General features: G+C 38.4%; 1 protein-coding gene across 2 annotated transcripts in view; it reads left to right on the top strand.

Moving 5' to 3' along the window:
• The window catches only part of abcc3 (ATP-binding cassette, sub-family C (CFTR/MRP), member 3), a 47,072-nt gene continuing 32,669 nt past the window's right edge, over window positions 1-14,403 (top strand). For both annotated transcript variants that reach the window (XM_080456149.1, XM_080456148.1), the window contains exon 1: window positions 1-274. In XM_080456149.1, coding sequence (XP_080312275.1) covers window positions 239-274 — 36 coding nt within the window. In that variant the 5' untranslated portion in view covers window positions 1-238. The remainder of the gene's footprint in view (window positions 275-14,403) is intronic.

Genomic DNA, 14,403 nt, shown 5'->3' with positions numbered 1-14,403 from the left:
TGTGTGTGTGTATTTCTACTGACCGCGGAGGACGGCGAGAAGTGAAGGCTGTGTCGAAAGAAGACTGGCTGTTGTTTAAAGTGCCTCACCACCACGGCTCCGTTCGTTTACACGTGAGATTGGCATGTGAGAAACAAGTCTGTTTCCTATGCGAAGGACTAAACATAGTGGTGGCAGAAGAAAGGGAGCGACCTGTCAGATCAGAAGCAGGAAAAGATCCGATTGATCCCCCACGGAGATGGAGCGGCTCTGCGGACCAAAGCTCCCGTTCTGGGTATGTAGAGTAGACTACAGTACTGGGGGGTGGAAGAAGTACTGAGTACTGACATGTTTTTACTGACAAGTAAAAGTATCAATACTGCAATGTAGAAGTACTCTGTTGCAAGTAAAAGTCCGGAATTCAACATTTACTTGAGAGTCCCTGTCCCGATTTTGTACAGTTGTTACCTGGCAACGTTTTGGCTTTTTTGAAACAACTATAAGGGGAAGTCCGTGAAACTGCATTGTGAATTCACTGCTAAAGTCTGTCCTGAACGTACTCGTCTTCCAAGCTGATATACTGCTTGTCTGTGATAGTAGGTACTAGGTAGGCTAATGTAAACAACTCTTTTAATTCGTAACGTGTCCATAGTTGTAGTGCCTGTTGCAGCTAATGTGAGGTCAGGTACGCCAGTGAAGTCGAGACACTGAAGTGTTATCGTGTCCACATATGTTGTTTACAAATAGTACTTACTTAATCCTCACGTAAGGACTTAGTAGCTTAATGCAGTGGTTCAAACAAATATGATTATTTTGGGCGCCCTGAAAAGGTTGAGAGCCATTCTGTATAGACCACCGTCGACAGGACCCTCTGTTCAGACTCAGACTAGGGTTGGGCTCTCTCTTGGGTTAAGAATGTCCACCTGACTTTTTGACTTCCCCGGTATTCCAATAATGTCTCAGTGGCTTAAAACTCTGAAGTTCATTTGAGGTCATCTAAAGCTGTTGTGTTGTTGCTCATGTCCACATTCAGTGGTAGTGAACACAGGAAAGTTGGGCAAAGACTTCAGGTGCCCACTCTTCTCCCCCCAAAGTGCCAACACATTTCCCTAGTGCCCACTCTTCCTAGTGCCCAGTTTTCCTGGTGCCCGATCTTCCTGGTGCCCACTCTTCTCTAGTGCCCCCCCCCCAAGTGCCCACTATCCTGGCATTTTTCCCTAGTGCCCAGAATGTTTTGGTGTCCACCTTTCCTGTTACCCTAGTGGTGGGTTTGGTTTTCAGTTAGATCAGGAGCCTCCCTGACAACTCAACCCTTGTCTAATTAGTATAAGATCAACCCCCATTCCCTTTGATTGCACTGTCAGTGTTTGTAGAAAGGCTGTTGATCACAATTCATTGCAATATTCAGCAGCCCCACCAGCTGATGGTTCAGAGTAGGCATTGCCTTAATAAAATATGCACGGCTTTGTTGTTTTTTTCATGATTCTCAGAGCTGTATTTCAGCAAACTAATTGTGGGGCTGTCACGATTACAAATTTTACTTGACGATTAATTGTCACACAAAGAATTGCTATTACCGATTTAATTGTGTTTTTGGCCTTGAACATATGAATAAATAATTAATTTCTGTTTGTCTTTTAGGATTCGTAATAAAAAGTTGCACAGGGCAGATATGACAAATAACTTAAATATACAAAAAAATTACTGACATTTAATAAATGTATACTTTAAAAAAAAGAAATGGCGGTTAATAGAAGATCTACAAGCTTACAACGCGTTCGCGACGCATTGTAAGCTTGTAGATCTGCTATATCTGCTCTTTTTTATTTTATTTGAAAATGTCTGAACATTTTTCAACATGGAAACGATTAAAAATAATTGCGGTTATCTCAAATAATTGCGATTAGACGATATGTAATAATTGTGACAGGCCTAACTAATTGGAACAAAAAACAATTATTAAATGCTCTCTAACATTTTTCAAGCTTAGGTACACTGTTTTAAGCCAAGAGACACACAGACACACTAAGAACAGGAAGTGAAAATGACAAAATCACTGTGATGATTGGAAATCAAAACAGTGATGATGACTCATTATTCAGGCTGCTTGTAATTTAGCCCTCAGCTTTTGATCTCATTCATTATTTCAAGCCAAGGCCACTACTTGTCATTGGCCGCACCTTCATGCATCGAAACCTTTGTCCTTCCTTAGACCGTGCTATGAGAAGGCATACTTCATAGATGGTTGTGGAGTGTGGGTAACAACTTCCTGTCTCACTTATTTTCCTTTGTTAACTGTTGAGACGGAGTGGGGATGCTGGGAGAGTGTGTAGGATCGGTACAGAAGGCTTCTGGCAGGACTCAAACCAGCCGGCATGTGTGGAGGAAGGTGTCTTTAATCAAAGTCCAAACTGATTTAAAACCATGACAACAGAACATGAATGTGAAGTTTGTGAACTTAGGTTAGTGTGTGGTGACTCTGAGTGGGAATGCTTCTATACACCAAATCGCCTAATTTGACCTTATTCAGAAGTCCGATTTGTGGTAAATTGAGATAAAATGTGGAAGTAGTACAGCACATTGTTGTGTAATTCAGGAAATCTTGTGTTTTCATTTGGACATTTTTCCCACAATGGAGTGCTTACTTTCAGACCGCAAAGACTGCTAAGCTCACAGAAATTCAGGAAATGAGAGTTGTGAAACTCCTGATTTCACTTCAGGGCGAGAGGGATCTTGCAGCTTAAGGCGGCAGGCCTATATCACATTTCTGTAAAAGAGGTACAGTATATACTGTATGAGACCTGTAACATCAAGGACGCTGTGTCAAAAACATGTTTTGCTTGCTGTAGTTGTGGTTTGCAGAATGTAGTTTCCTTAGATGTGTTAGTAGGCCTACTGGTGCAATACCCTATTGTTTTTGTGTCACTTAATGTTAGACTAGGCCTATATTATAACATTTTTCTGTAAGAACAATTATGGTCCTAAACATACTGAGGCAACACACCAGTCTATTTATTGCTTGATCTGCGACATGACCCATCACCTACATGTTAACTGCCCTCTTGTGGAATGATGACAAACGAAGAATACCCCAAAACATAAACAAGTCTATACCCAACACAAAAAAACCCCCACCTATTTTGCCTCCAACATCTGTGATCCATGAATCTCACACGTTGTGTAGCTCTGGGCACTTCCTCTGGTTTTTTTTATTGGGTGTTGGTGGTTGTTGCCCATAGGCCTAAATTTATAATGGGAAAATTCCTAAAAATCATAACCATATCCATCAATGCACCAAAGAGTGCATAACATTTCCCTGAATTGAATGTTAGAATCAGTAATGGCGACAGAAACACAAAATCCGGAGCATTTCCCTCAAGCACGAAAAATTAAATAAATAAAATCACAGAAAAGCATACTGACAACACATGGCTACAGTCAGTTCAAAGGACATGGACAACTTAAAGCCACATCACAGTCAAATATGGCCAACAGCAGTTTCCTCACCTCCTGCAGACAGCCTTAACAGTAGTCTTATCTCCCACAACTCAAAAGCTATGGGTCTAACAGGGACCATGTGGTGACCATGCTGCAGCCAACGTAGTCTCAGAAGCCCCTGAGCGCTTCATGACAAAAGCTCAGAGAAATATGTCACCTCCCAGGCTCCCACTCTACTGGGACAGTTGTATAGGAGCTTTTAAAATCACACAAAAATCTGGTCAAAACTAGTGCTTCGTATTAAGAGTACATAGTTACGATCTGCCCACAATGTGTACTGTATGTTGGAATAATGTGATACTGGCCTGGGTTTACAATAGGATATTTATGATCACAATATGAATCATAATGTAAACCTTTTTTTATGAATAACCCCTGGTAGAAAAAGTTTAGACTCAGACTTGTCTTAATTCATTTCCTCCTACCGAGTTGTCAGTTCTGTTTATTGTCTCTATAGACTAACCGTCAATGATATCACTTTTGTGCCACAATGCATATTGTGAATTATTCCTATCACTTTCTATCACTATCGCTAAAACACATTCCCTTTTAACAGGTATTTTCATTAGATAGCCTATATCTGATATATTGCATATAGGGGTGTGCCGATACACTAATTTCACCAAACGATACGATACGATATTTGGCTCACAACTTCGATACGATTTCGATACGATACGATACGCACTTTTTTTATTATGAAAAATATATGGGGGAGAAAAAAAGCAAATGCAAACAAATAATTCTGTTTTTGCATTATTCAGATATGCGAACTTGTAGCTTTTCAGCTACAATAGCCGTTTTGAATCCAAATAGGGCACCTGACCCGAAAAAAAAACAACATGTTGTCACCCTTTTCACCTCGGGGCTGTTTGCATGCCTGATTATTATAATTGTAAAAAAAAGAAAATAATTTAAACGATTTTTTTTCCTTCAAAACGATACATATCGTCACAAAAACGTATCGCGATATATCGCGGGACGATATATCGGCACACCCCTAATTGCATACATTTGCTTCACATTCACAATTGAGTGAGGTCAACAAATGTACAAATCTATTTGCGTCATTGTGACTTTGAAAATAGTCTTTCATGTGGTGGCAACAGTCCATTGACTGGACTGTTGCCACTAACATCGAGTCTCCGTCTGTCTGTCTGTCATAGTACATAATTATTGCCCATCAATCATCTTCGAAAGATGTCCACTTGCTGTCACTGCTTCAAAGAGCCTTTTCTTTTTTACTATTATGATTAATGTGATGACTGTCATTGTAAAGTCAACCAACTGTTAAGAAGATTAGTATGTGGTTCCAGTGGAGTCACATTTAGTTTAAAGCGGATCTCCTGTCTGTGCCTTGAGTCCTTTCTCCCATATCTGGACTCTGCCCAAATTAATGACATTTATTTTAATATTAATGAGAGTCGTCCATTGTCACTCACTACCACTCCTCCCTAGAACAGGTGTGAGATGGTGTTTGTTCAAGTGTTTCCCTTTTGTTCAGTACTGGCTTGGGTTGGGTGGATTTCAGAATGCATGGATTATGCCTGTCAATAACATACCATGCTTACTCAATCAGCCTAGAATATTTTCAACTGACACCAGACATTAAATTAAGTTTATATCTTGTGTATTACACATAATTACCCACATATATATCGTCTTTTAGAATGTTGAAACTGCCATTTTACTAGAACTACCCCAGTAGAGGTATAACACAAGTGTTTAATAACTGCTTAGCAGCTTTTTATTTAAATGTTATCAACTTTGATACAAATCTTTTCAACTTTAATCAAAGTTTTTCAAATTGATTTGTAAACGTAAACATTTCTGACAATATTTTGGTCAAAACACCGGTAATCGGTGCTGTACGACTCTCCAAAATCGCTTTAATTGTTAATTGGTTAATTAGACACTGGATTTCTAGCTGTTCTAGTACAGTAAGTCTGATGACAGTTGACAAAATGATATTTTTGTCAACTGTTAAGTCTTGAAATGCAGACGTTTGGCTGTTTGAATTTTTTGTAATATTGCTATAACAATATGTAATCCTTGTTTTTCAACCTATAGTTTGATACGTAGAATTTAAAAAAAGATGTCAAACTAGCAAGTTTATCAGCACTCTCCTCTCATGTTGTTTTGTTGTCTTCTCTTCTTCTCGCTTGAAGAGCTGTTAGACGTGTGGATACATTTGTAAGTTATAGCTCACAGTAAAATACAGTCACTTGAGGAGGTAATAACAGGTTAATGTGAATTTAGAGTTTCTTTGGGTGTACAATGGGTTCAGCTCCTATAAAGAAATACACTTTTTGCATCATACAACTCAAGGCTGCTTACTTTGCATATACTGTACTGCAGGCTATTACTATACAAATATTGGGAGCCATCAAAAGCTATACATCATTTTTCCTTACAGTGCTCAAAATATATTTTCAATGGCAGGCAATTGACTATTGGAACAGACCATACTACAATTGTTTGACTCATTTCTTTGCTTTGTGAGTTTTCTCCAGTTTGAAACCTCCATCAACTATTGTTTATCACATTTAATCAGGGCTATAATAACACGGTCCCTTCCTATACAAACAAACCCATTGTAACTGCAAACTCTATTTTAACCATGATAGATTCATTGAAAACACCGGTCCTTGCTTCTGTTGACTCATACTGCCCTCCTAATATGTGAGGGGGGCATGTTTTTTCCATTACTTTTTACATTCATGTATTTTTAATTTTTTATTGTATTACATTTTTTTTCATTTCCCCCTAAAAATAAAAAAAGATATATGATATTGAAAAAACACGGCCCCCTCACGCATTAGAAGTACAATATCAGTCACCAGAACCAAGAACGGGTGTTTTCGATGAATCTGTCATGATTAAAATGGAGTTTGAAGTTGGACAATGGGTTTGTATAGGAAGGGGGCTGGTCTGATAAAATGAATATCAAATATCTAAATACTGGATCAAGTAACTTAAAAACTGTCTGGGGTGCTCACAAAAGCCTGAGTAGGTGTGTCTGATAAAAATGAATATATCAAATATCTAAATACTGGATCAAGTAACTTAAAAACTGTCTGGGGTGCTCACAAAAGCCTGAGTAGGTGTGTCTGATAAAAATGAATATCAAATATCTAAATACTGGATCAAGTAACTTAAAAACTGTCTGGGGTGCTCACAAAAGCCTGAGTAGATGTTAAAATGACCCCAAACATGTTTGAAAGTGAAATATCCCTTTGACCCCCAGAGTAGATATTCCTTGTCCATTTTCTTGTCCAATGACAACAACACAGTAATCATAACGACAGTAATGGCTATTTGAGAGATGGAAGAACGATGCCATCACAGAAAGTATATTTCGTCTCTGTCGTGTGGAAACCCCATATGTCCAAAACTGTTACTTTTCAGGATTCAAATTCAAAAACGGCAAAAGTACAGTAGCAGATCTACAAGCTCAAAGCGCGTCGTTTCGCACCGCATTTCGAGCTTGTAGATCTGCTACTTTTGATACTTTTGTGTGACGGCTAAGTATGATCAAGTGGGGCATTCATTTACGAAAAAACACAAAGAGTTAGAATATGGAGATAAGAGGTTTCTGGCAGCAGACAGCAAATATATATAATATATAAAAAAATAAAAAAAAAACTTATGTGTAAGAAATAGGTGCAGAATGCCAGAAAGCATGTTGCATAATTTGTTTGTCTGTAAATCCACATGGGACATTCCCATACCTTCAGGGTTTTAATGGACTAATTATGCTACCAAACATTTTATGCCTGTTACTAGGTTATTAATTCCCACCGTATTGACATCAAACCAGATATTGTAAAAGTTGAGATGGCTAACATAACCAAACAAAGCATCAAAAGCAGGCAAAATTCAAATAATCAATACATAAACCACCTTATCAGGATTCACATCCATAGGAAATAATTGCGCACTCCTCCAAAAAGCTTTATTTCATGAGTTCAACAAAGAGAATGTGTTTCACAAATGTGCTTTGTCAGATTCATTTCTAAAGCGTTGAACAACACGTTTCAGGTTCATTTCTAAATCTAGATTTGGAAATGCTTTACAACGCATCGCGATGTGACTTTCACATACAGGCGATACAATATGTATAACGGGGAATGTACAGTATGTAATGGGGAGAGAGTGTGCAGTGTGCACTCTGCTAGTGTTTTATTTCCTGATTTCCTTTTCCCCATTGTATATAGTACAGTATACAGTAATCTATAGGGCTAGTATTTTGTAGTTGGGAACGGGGCCAGATGGAATTGGACCAAATCACGTGCAACTATGCAATCCACCAGGGTTTTTTTTTTCTTTCACAACCTTCACTGCCACCAACAAAGTCAGACTGAAATGTGATTTGGATATAATTTGATTAACAAAACCCTTTGTCCTAATTCCTACATTGAGAGAACCTTGGTCTAAAAGGTATCCTTCATTTGAGACATAATGTCCGCAAGTATGGAGTTAAACTTTACTCACATGTAAATAATCTACGTTGTGCCTTCAGGGTTGATCACTGCATAATGGTATATAATTGACATTGAAATCCACAGATTATGTTTCTGAAACTGTATGACTAAAAAAGACGCACAAAGCTAAATCTTACCATCAGATTCCCATGGTCCTGTGGCCCTGACTTGCTAGGTGCTATGTGACAATTCCACTGAGTAACAGGATTCATTAGGTGGAAAATTACTTGATTATGTGCGGAAATGAAAATAGCTTCAGTTCATCATCATCAAAGGGATTAGGCAAAATTATATCAGGGTCACATTTTATTTCGTCATTGCAAGGGAATTGTCTAGTTGATTGATGTAATACAGCTTCTCAACATTTTTTGTTTCAGGTTTCAGCTCTTAGTGCTGCCGATACCCCTTCATGAGTGAGAAATACGAGAGAGGGTACATAATGCATTTAGTGGAGACTGTAGCAACTTGAAATCATGGCAATTTCTGTGCCTTTCTAAACGTCTGCTTTCTTCTGACCTTTAATGGCTTATTGGCTTTTACTTCCCATAATAAGTGGTCTCTGTCAGCTGTCTGCTTGCAAGTGCCGTGGCATGAACTATAAAATATATTTTATGTGGTTGCATCCTCCTAAAAGGTTCAAATAGTTCAGTTAGCATGTGTACATGTATCTTTTTGTCAGCTGCGGGCCATTATCTAAACACTTGTCTCTGTGCACTCAAACATTTATCAGGCTTTCGCTGTGATTAATGCCTGAGTTGAAACCACCACCTGTGTCTTCCACGATAAAAGTGTGAGGGAGTTGAGCTTGTGCAAGTAACGCATTCTTTAGTGCAAAAAAAGGCAAATTTTACAATTTGCTAAATAACTGTACATTGGCACAGTCTTCTAAATATATTTGATAAGCACCTATACTTTATTTTCTTGACTTTGTCCTAATGTTACCTTTTTACTAGTACGCTGCAGGAAAGATTTTATGCAGTCATTGCACATAATCAACTTTAGAAGCGTAATCACTTTTGTTGTACCCACAAATAGCGAAAATAGCCGAACTACAAGCTCAGTAGCACACAACACATTGCAATCTTGTACATCTTCTATTTTAGACAGTTTTTGACCATTTTGTTAGTTCCTCAAACATCATGTCTCACCGCGCCACCAGCCCAGTCCCACTCGGTTGTCTTTCCCTATTTTGTCTGCCCATGTCTGCAATTTGCATGGCCTACATACATTTGCTCTACCCAGATACAAAGTGATTGTAGGGAATTGTAGAGATGACTCTCACCAGAGAGCAGTGGAGGATTGGAAGCCTCTCCTACTGTAGCATGAGCCACTGTTGTCCTTATTATGCGAAGGACCCATGATTGAAGTCATTTGTGATCTGACTCTTTGATAAGGTGCAGAATGCATTAATGCAATGTGCTTGGCTGCTTGCCATCCGTAATCTTGCAAAACCGTAATCTTTAAACTTCTCAAGTCTTGTTGGTCACCAACATCAAACTTGTTCAAACAGATGAGATCTGTAAAGGGTTATCAGGTATTTCAATTTGGCATTTTTCTTATTAGGCCAACCCTAAAGTTGCGTGGTGCCTGAGTAGGCCGGCGTCCGAGTAGTTACTTACATGAAGGATAAATAATCAGAATAGGATAAATCCTCTCCGATGTCCTACAGTATTTCCAATGGTGGGGTTTATTCATTGCATGTTGAATCATATGTTTTAAATATGTCTGGTAGAAATGTCCCCATTCTTCATTTCCATGTCACTTTAAGGTATTAAGCCAGGGTTTCATTTTTACTCATGACTAGTGCAGTACAATAGCCTACCTGTTATCAGGGTACTTAAAGGCCTGGAGCTGTGTAGAACTCCATGTATGGGTCGGCTGATCCCTTCTTTGTCCTTCATTAGCGGTTCGGGGCAGTGACGTCATATGGATCATGTCAGTCATCTCTGTATTTGGGCAAAAACGAACGACTTAATTGGGCATAAATTGGACAGACACACACACACAAATACGCATGCCTGAAATGTATAGATGGATTTATAGATAGATCTGAAATAGACAATACTGTAGATGTATGTGCCTTTTACTTGCCTTTTGTGAACACTTGTGTTTTTGAATGATTTTCTGAAATGTGAAATGTTTCTATTATTTAAATGTTTTACAGAACTGCCGTTTTATTATTTTTTACTTGGTACTTGGTAGGGCTGGTAAATTAATATTTGAATTTCGAATATTCCTCGAATATGGGTAAAATATGTATATTCGAATATGAAACCCTTTTTTTAAAATGTTTATTTGACGGGGAAAATACAAAAAAGTTATAAAAACAAACAAAATATATGTTTTAAAGACCAATATTCGAATATCCTTTCTGAGGAAAGTTACCAGCCCTAGTACTTGGCTACTTGCACTGTACAGTACGAGTTTTCTCCCCCACTCTCTTCAGGATGTGGACTGGAAGTCAAGGTTGGCTACTAATGTACATACTGTATATTGGAGCCTTTTGGCCATTTGCGTAACTCCATTATCTTGGATTGACCAGGCTTAATTTGGAGGAATGGAGGCTCCAGCCCCAGGCTTCCCCCTAAGCCTAAAAGGGAAAATACAAATAATGACATTATGTTTGGGTTAATCGTAAATGCTTATTACATCTTCTGTCCAGTCATTCATAGACCCTGGGTGTATCCATTTTCGTTTATTTTATTTGGGTGACAACCACAGACAAATAACAAGTATCAGTGTACGACATAAATGGAGAAAAACAAAATCTCAATTAGAATCAAATTATCCCATGCCCTGAGAGTAATCTGAAGAGAACAAGGTTGTAGCCCCACCCCCAAAATCTGAGGATACATGGGACAGCGTTACGATATCTGACGTCGAGTAGAGAGACGATACCGTAACAGCTGGCCAGGGATGAACCGTCATAGCACTAGACCATACTATACACAAACACACAACAAAAAAAACAAATGTCGACTATTGCTTACATTGCACACACACACACACACACACACACACACACACACACACACACACACACACACACACACACACACACACACACACACACACACACACACACACACACACACACACACCTACTGCCATACATTTCCACATACGCCCATGCCCATCCACAGACACAGATGCTAGTGTGTGTGTGTTGTATGACAGATATCTACAAGCGTGCAGCTGTGTTTATCTTCTGTCACTTCAGTGGGTGGGCCTATACAACTGTTAGTCCATGGAAACACATTTACAGCTGCCTTATAGTCGTAGCCAAAATGTCATTCACACGCATGTACATGAGATTGCTATGTGGAATGCGCTCCCCTCTGCCTGTTTTCATTCTTTTAGCAGCAAAATACTGTTAACATAATCACAGTCATAGATTGTTAAAGAATATTGGACGTTGTTGTCAGGACTAGTTGCCAGTCGCTCCCTGGTGGTGACATCTTCATTCTTCAGAACCACACTACGCATCCTGTAGTCTTATCTCATGTTGGAAGATAAAGTTATTTACTCAATTGCTTGCTGATGTGAAATTTAATCTCCCAGCAACAGAGGAGGAGCCCTAAAGTAATTAAAGATTACACAAGCCATCTCTGATTCTGAGATCTAAATGTATTGGTGCTGTCCTTGTGCACTGAGTGTTAAGCACTTAAACCCCATTTGGTTGAGCAGAGTCCCTCGGGACTCTATACTACTGTATTTTCTGTTTTCACATTAAATATCTTCGCTGAAAATAGCAGCTCGACAAGCTCACGCTTTATTTTCAGCAAAAGGTTCCCCCAGAATGTGGAATACGGATGCTGGCATTCAAGTGGTTAATTCAACTGTGTGTATTCTATTAACACAGTTGATTTTTTTTCTTCTTTAGAATCAACAATTAAATAGATTAGTTGATTACTTGTTGCACCTCGTATGTGGATTATCTGTGTACGTGTGTCTAGGAGGGATGATTGGAAAGAGATATTACGGTAACCATGTGTAAACTTTTTCTCACTGCACAGTATTCTTAGACTGGGTGTGTAACTCAGCTGCTTTTCATTTTTCATACGTTTCATGCAAATTAAAGTGCGTTCATGGTTTACCATTTGTAATTTGTAAGAACACATGGCATGCTTTATCGTGTAGTTCAGTCATTTTTGTTTTCATGCATTGCAGAGCATTTTCATATATAGCTGCAATAGTTTGAGGCATTGTTCATTATTAATTCACATATTCTTATGTGACATGCAGGATTTCATGTTTTACTTAAAGAATTTAAACTGGTACAGTTTAATAATAAAGTATACAAATATGAAACATATTGATAGTTCAGGCAGGCACGGCAGTCAGGCAGTATTCTACATTCAGCCTCACACAAATTCCCTTCATTCTCATTCGCTGACAAGCTAACTGTCTTTTTAAGCAGAACACTATTCACTCTTCATACTGCATGCTCAGCGTTTGGTTCACAGCACCGTTCCTGCAGCCTGTCTGTCAGTGGTGGAAAAAGTACTCAAATGTATTTAAAAGTAGTTTGTAAGAGTACAAAAGTATTGGTATCAAAATGTACTTAAAGGTATCATGACATTCATGTTTACACCACATTCAGAGATTTTGTCCTGGTCCTTCAAACGTGTACAAAAAGTTTTAACTGAAAATTCCACTCCAGTGATTCACTGTAGGTGTTTTTGTCTCACATTTCTAAAGCCTTTTCAACTGCAATGAAAAAATAAATCTTTGCCTGCGGGTGTTGCTGGTGAGGGATTTTGCCTGTCAATCATCGCCTCTGCTCCGCCCCCCCCAAAGGAAAGGATAGGGAAGGGGAGGGGCGAGGAGGAGAGTGGGCGGGATTAATCGACTGTGACCTCACTGTCGAAGGGCCAAGCTCAGATTACTTTTCAGCCTAATTATTCAGAAAACCCCAGACCACAGAAAATCCACTGAATGTTCAAAGTTCAGATTTTTTGGGTGTAATTGAGGTCATAAAACCCCCAAAAAAACATAAAAAATAAAAAATGTGAAAATGAATGTCATCGAACCTTTAAAGTACCAAAAGTAGAAAGTACTCATTATGCAGAATGTCCCATTTCACAAGTTTTCAAATGTATAAAATGTATGCAAATCTTTTGAAAATAGCAGATCTACAAGCTCACAATGCGTCTCATCAGGACGCAATGTGAGCTTGTAGATCGGTTATTTTCAAATGGCCGAAATGTATATAGGGCTGAAGTGGTTAATGTATGTTTTGTAATAATCTAAATCTACAAAGTAACTAGTAGCTAAAGTTTTCAAATAATTGTAGTGAAGTAAAAGTACAATATTTGAGATGTAGTGGAGTAGAAGCAAAAGTACTCCAGTAAAGTAAAAATACCTCACAATTGTACTTAAGTACAGTACTTGAGTAAATATATTTATTTACTTTACACCACTGCTGTCTGTGATCAAACTCCCTCCACCTCCCAGCCTCCTATCTGTGGCATTTAGTTCTTCACGATGTTGAATGTATGATTCTGTGGATTGTATATGATGTCATGTCTGTGTATCTTAACTCATGCCCTTGAAGGGTTCAATGTTATGTTTATGCAATAACTCTGTTTCTTAGCCTCTGATTCTGGGGGTTAGTGATCTCAGATTCATAGTCATACCGCCCAACCGAATGCAATATCATTGCAATAAATGATTAATTCTGTTGAAAGTGTCTGACTGAAAATCAATGCTTATGATAAATTAAACTGCATGTGTAACCACAACAGTAATAAACAAACTAGCAGCTGTTTGTTGGACTAGAAACTGGTTACCAAGACAACATAGCTTTAAAATGATAAACACAGCCTCTCACAAGGTGTCCAAATATTGCATTGAGTGGACCACTGAGCTCAAGTTTCTGGGGGCTGAGCCGGGAAGGGACATTCTTTTTAGCTTGCAGATAAAATCTGGGTGTGTCTGGTGCACTCTATTACCTGAATTTAATTGTACAACATTTTACAACTACTGCAAACATTGAATGAAATGTTCAGTTTTTTAATGATATTGGTCAGGAGGAAAATGACAAACAGGGCAACTAAGAACGCTTCAAATCAATGGTACTTGCTACATTCATTCTATATTGTCTTCCAAAAGCTGGTGGACACTAACCTTTTCAGAAAAACATCTGATTTGGTGTGTGTTTTTGTGTGGGTGTTGATGATGGGATTGTGTTTATATCATTTGTATAGTTTTCAGTCAATCAATGAAACTTTATTTATATAGCACATTGACATTATATATTAAGTGCAGTTCAATGCGCTTCACAGAAGAGGTTAAAAGAAAAGCAAAAAAGACAGGAGGGTAAAAAACTAAACATTGCGAAATATATAAAAGTATGTTAAAATTTGTATAAATAAAAAACACTGCTCTTAGGGTTGGTTCATTGGTTGACTTTGCTCTGCCAGATTTCAGAAAAAACTGA

This window comes from Gymnoscopelus braueri, assembly GCF_963280865.1.
Source record: "Gymnoscopelus braueri genome assembly, chromosome: 17".
In the NCBI taxonomy this organism is placed as follows: Eukaryota; Metazoa; Chordata; class Actinopteri; order Myctophiformes; family Myctophidae; genus Gymnoscopelus; species Gymnoscopelus braueri.
Note: the sequence above shows the minus strand (reverse complement) of the source record. Positions and strands in the feature narration are given on the sequence as shown.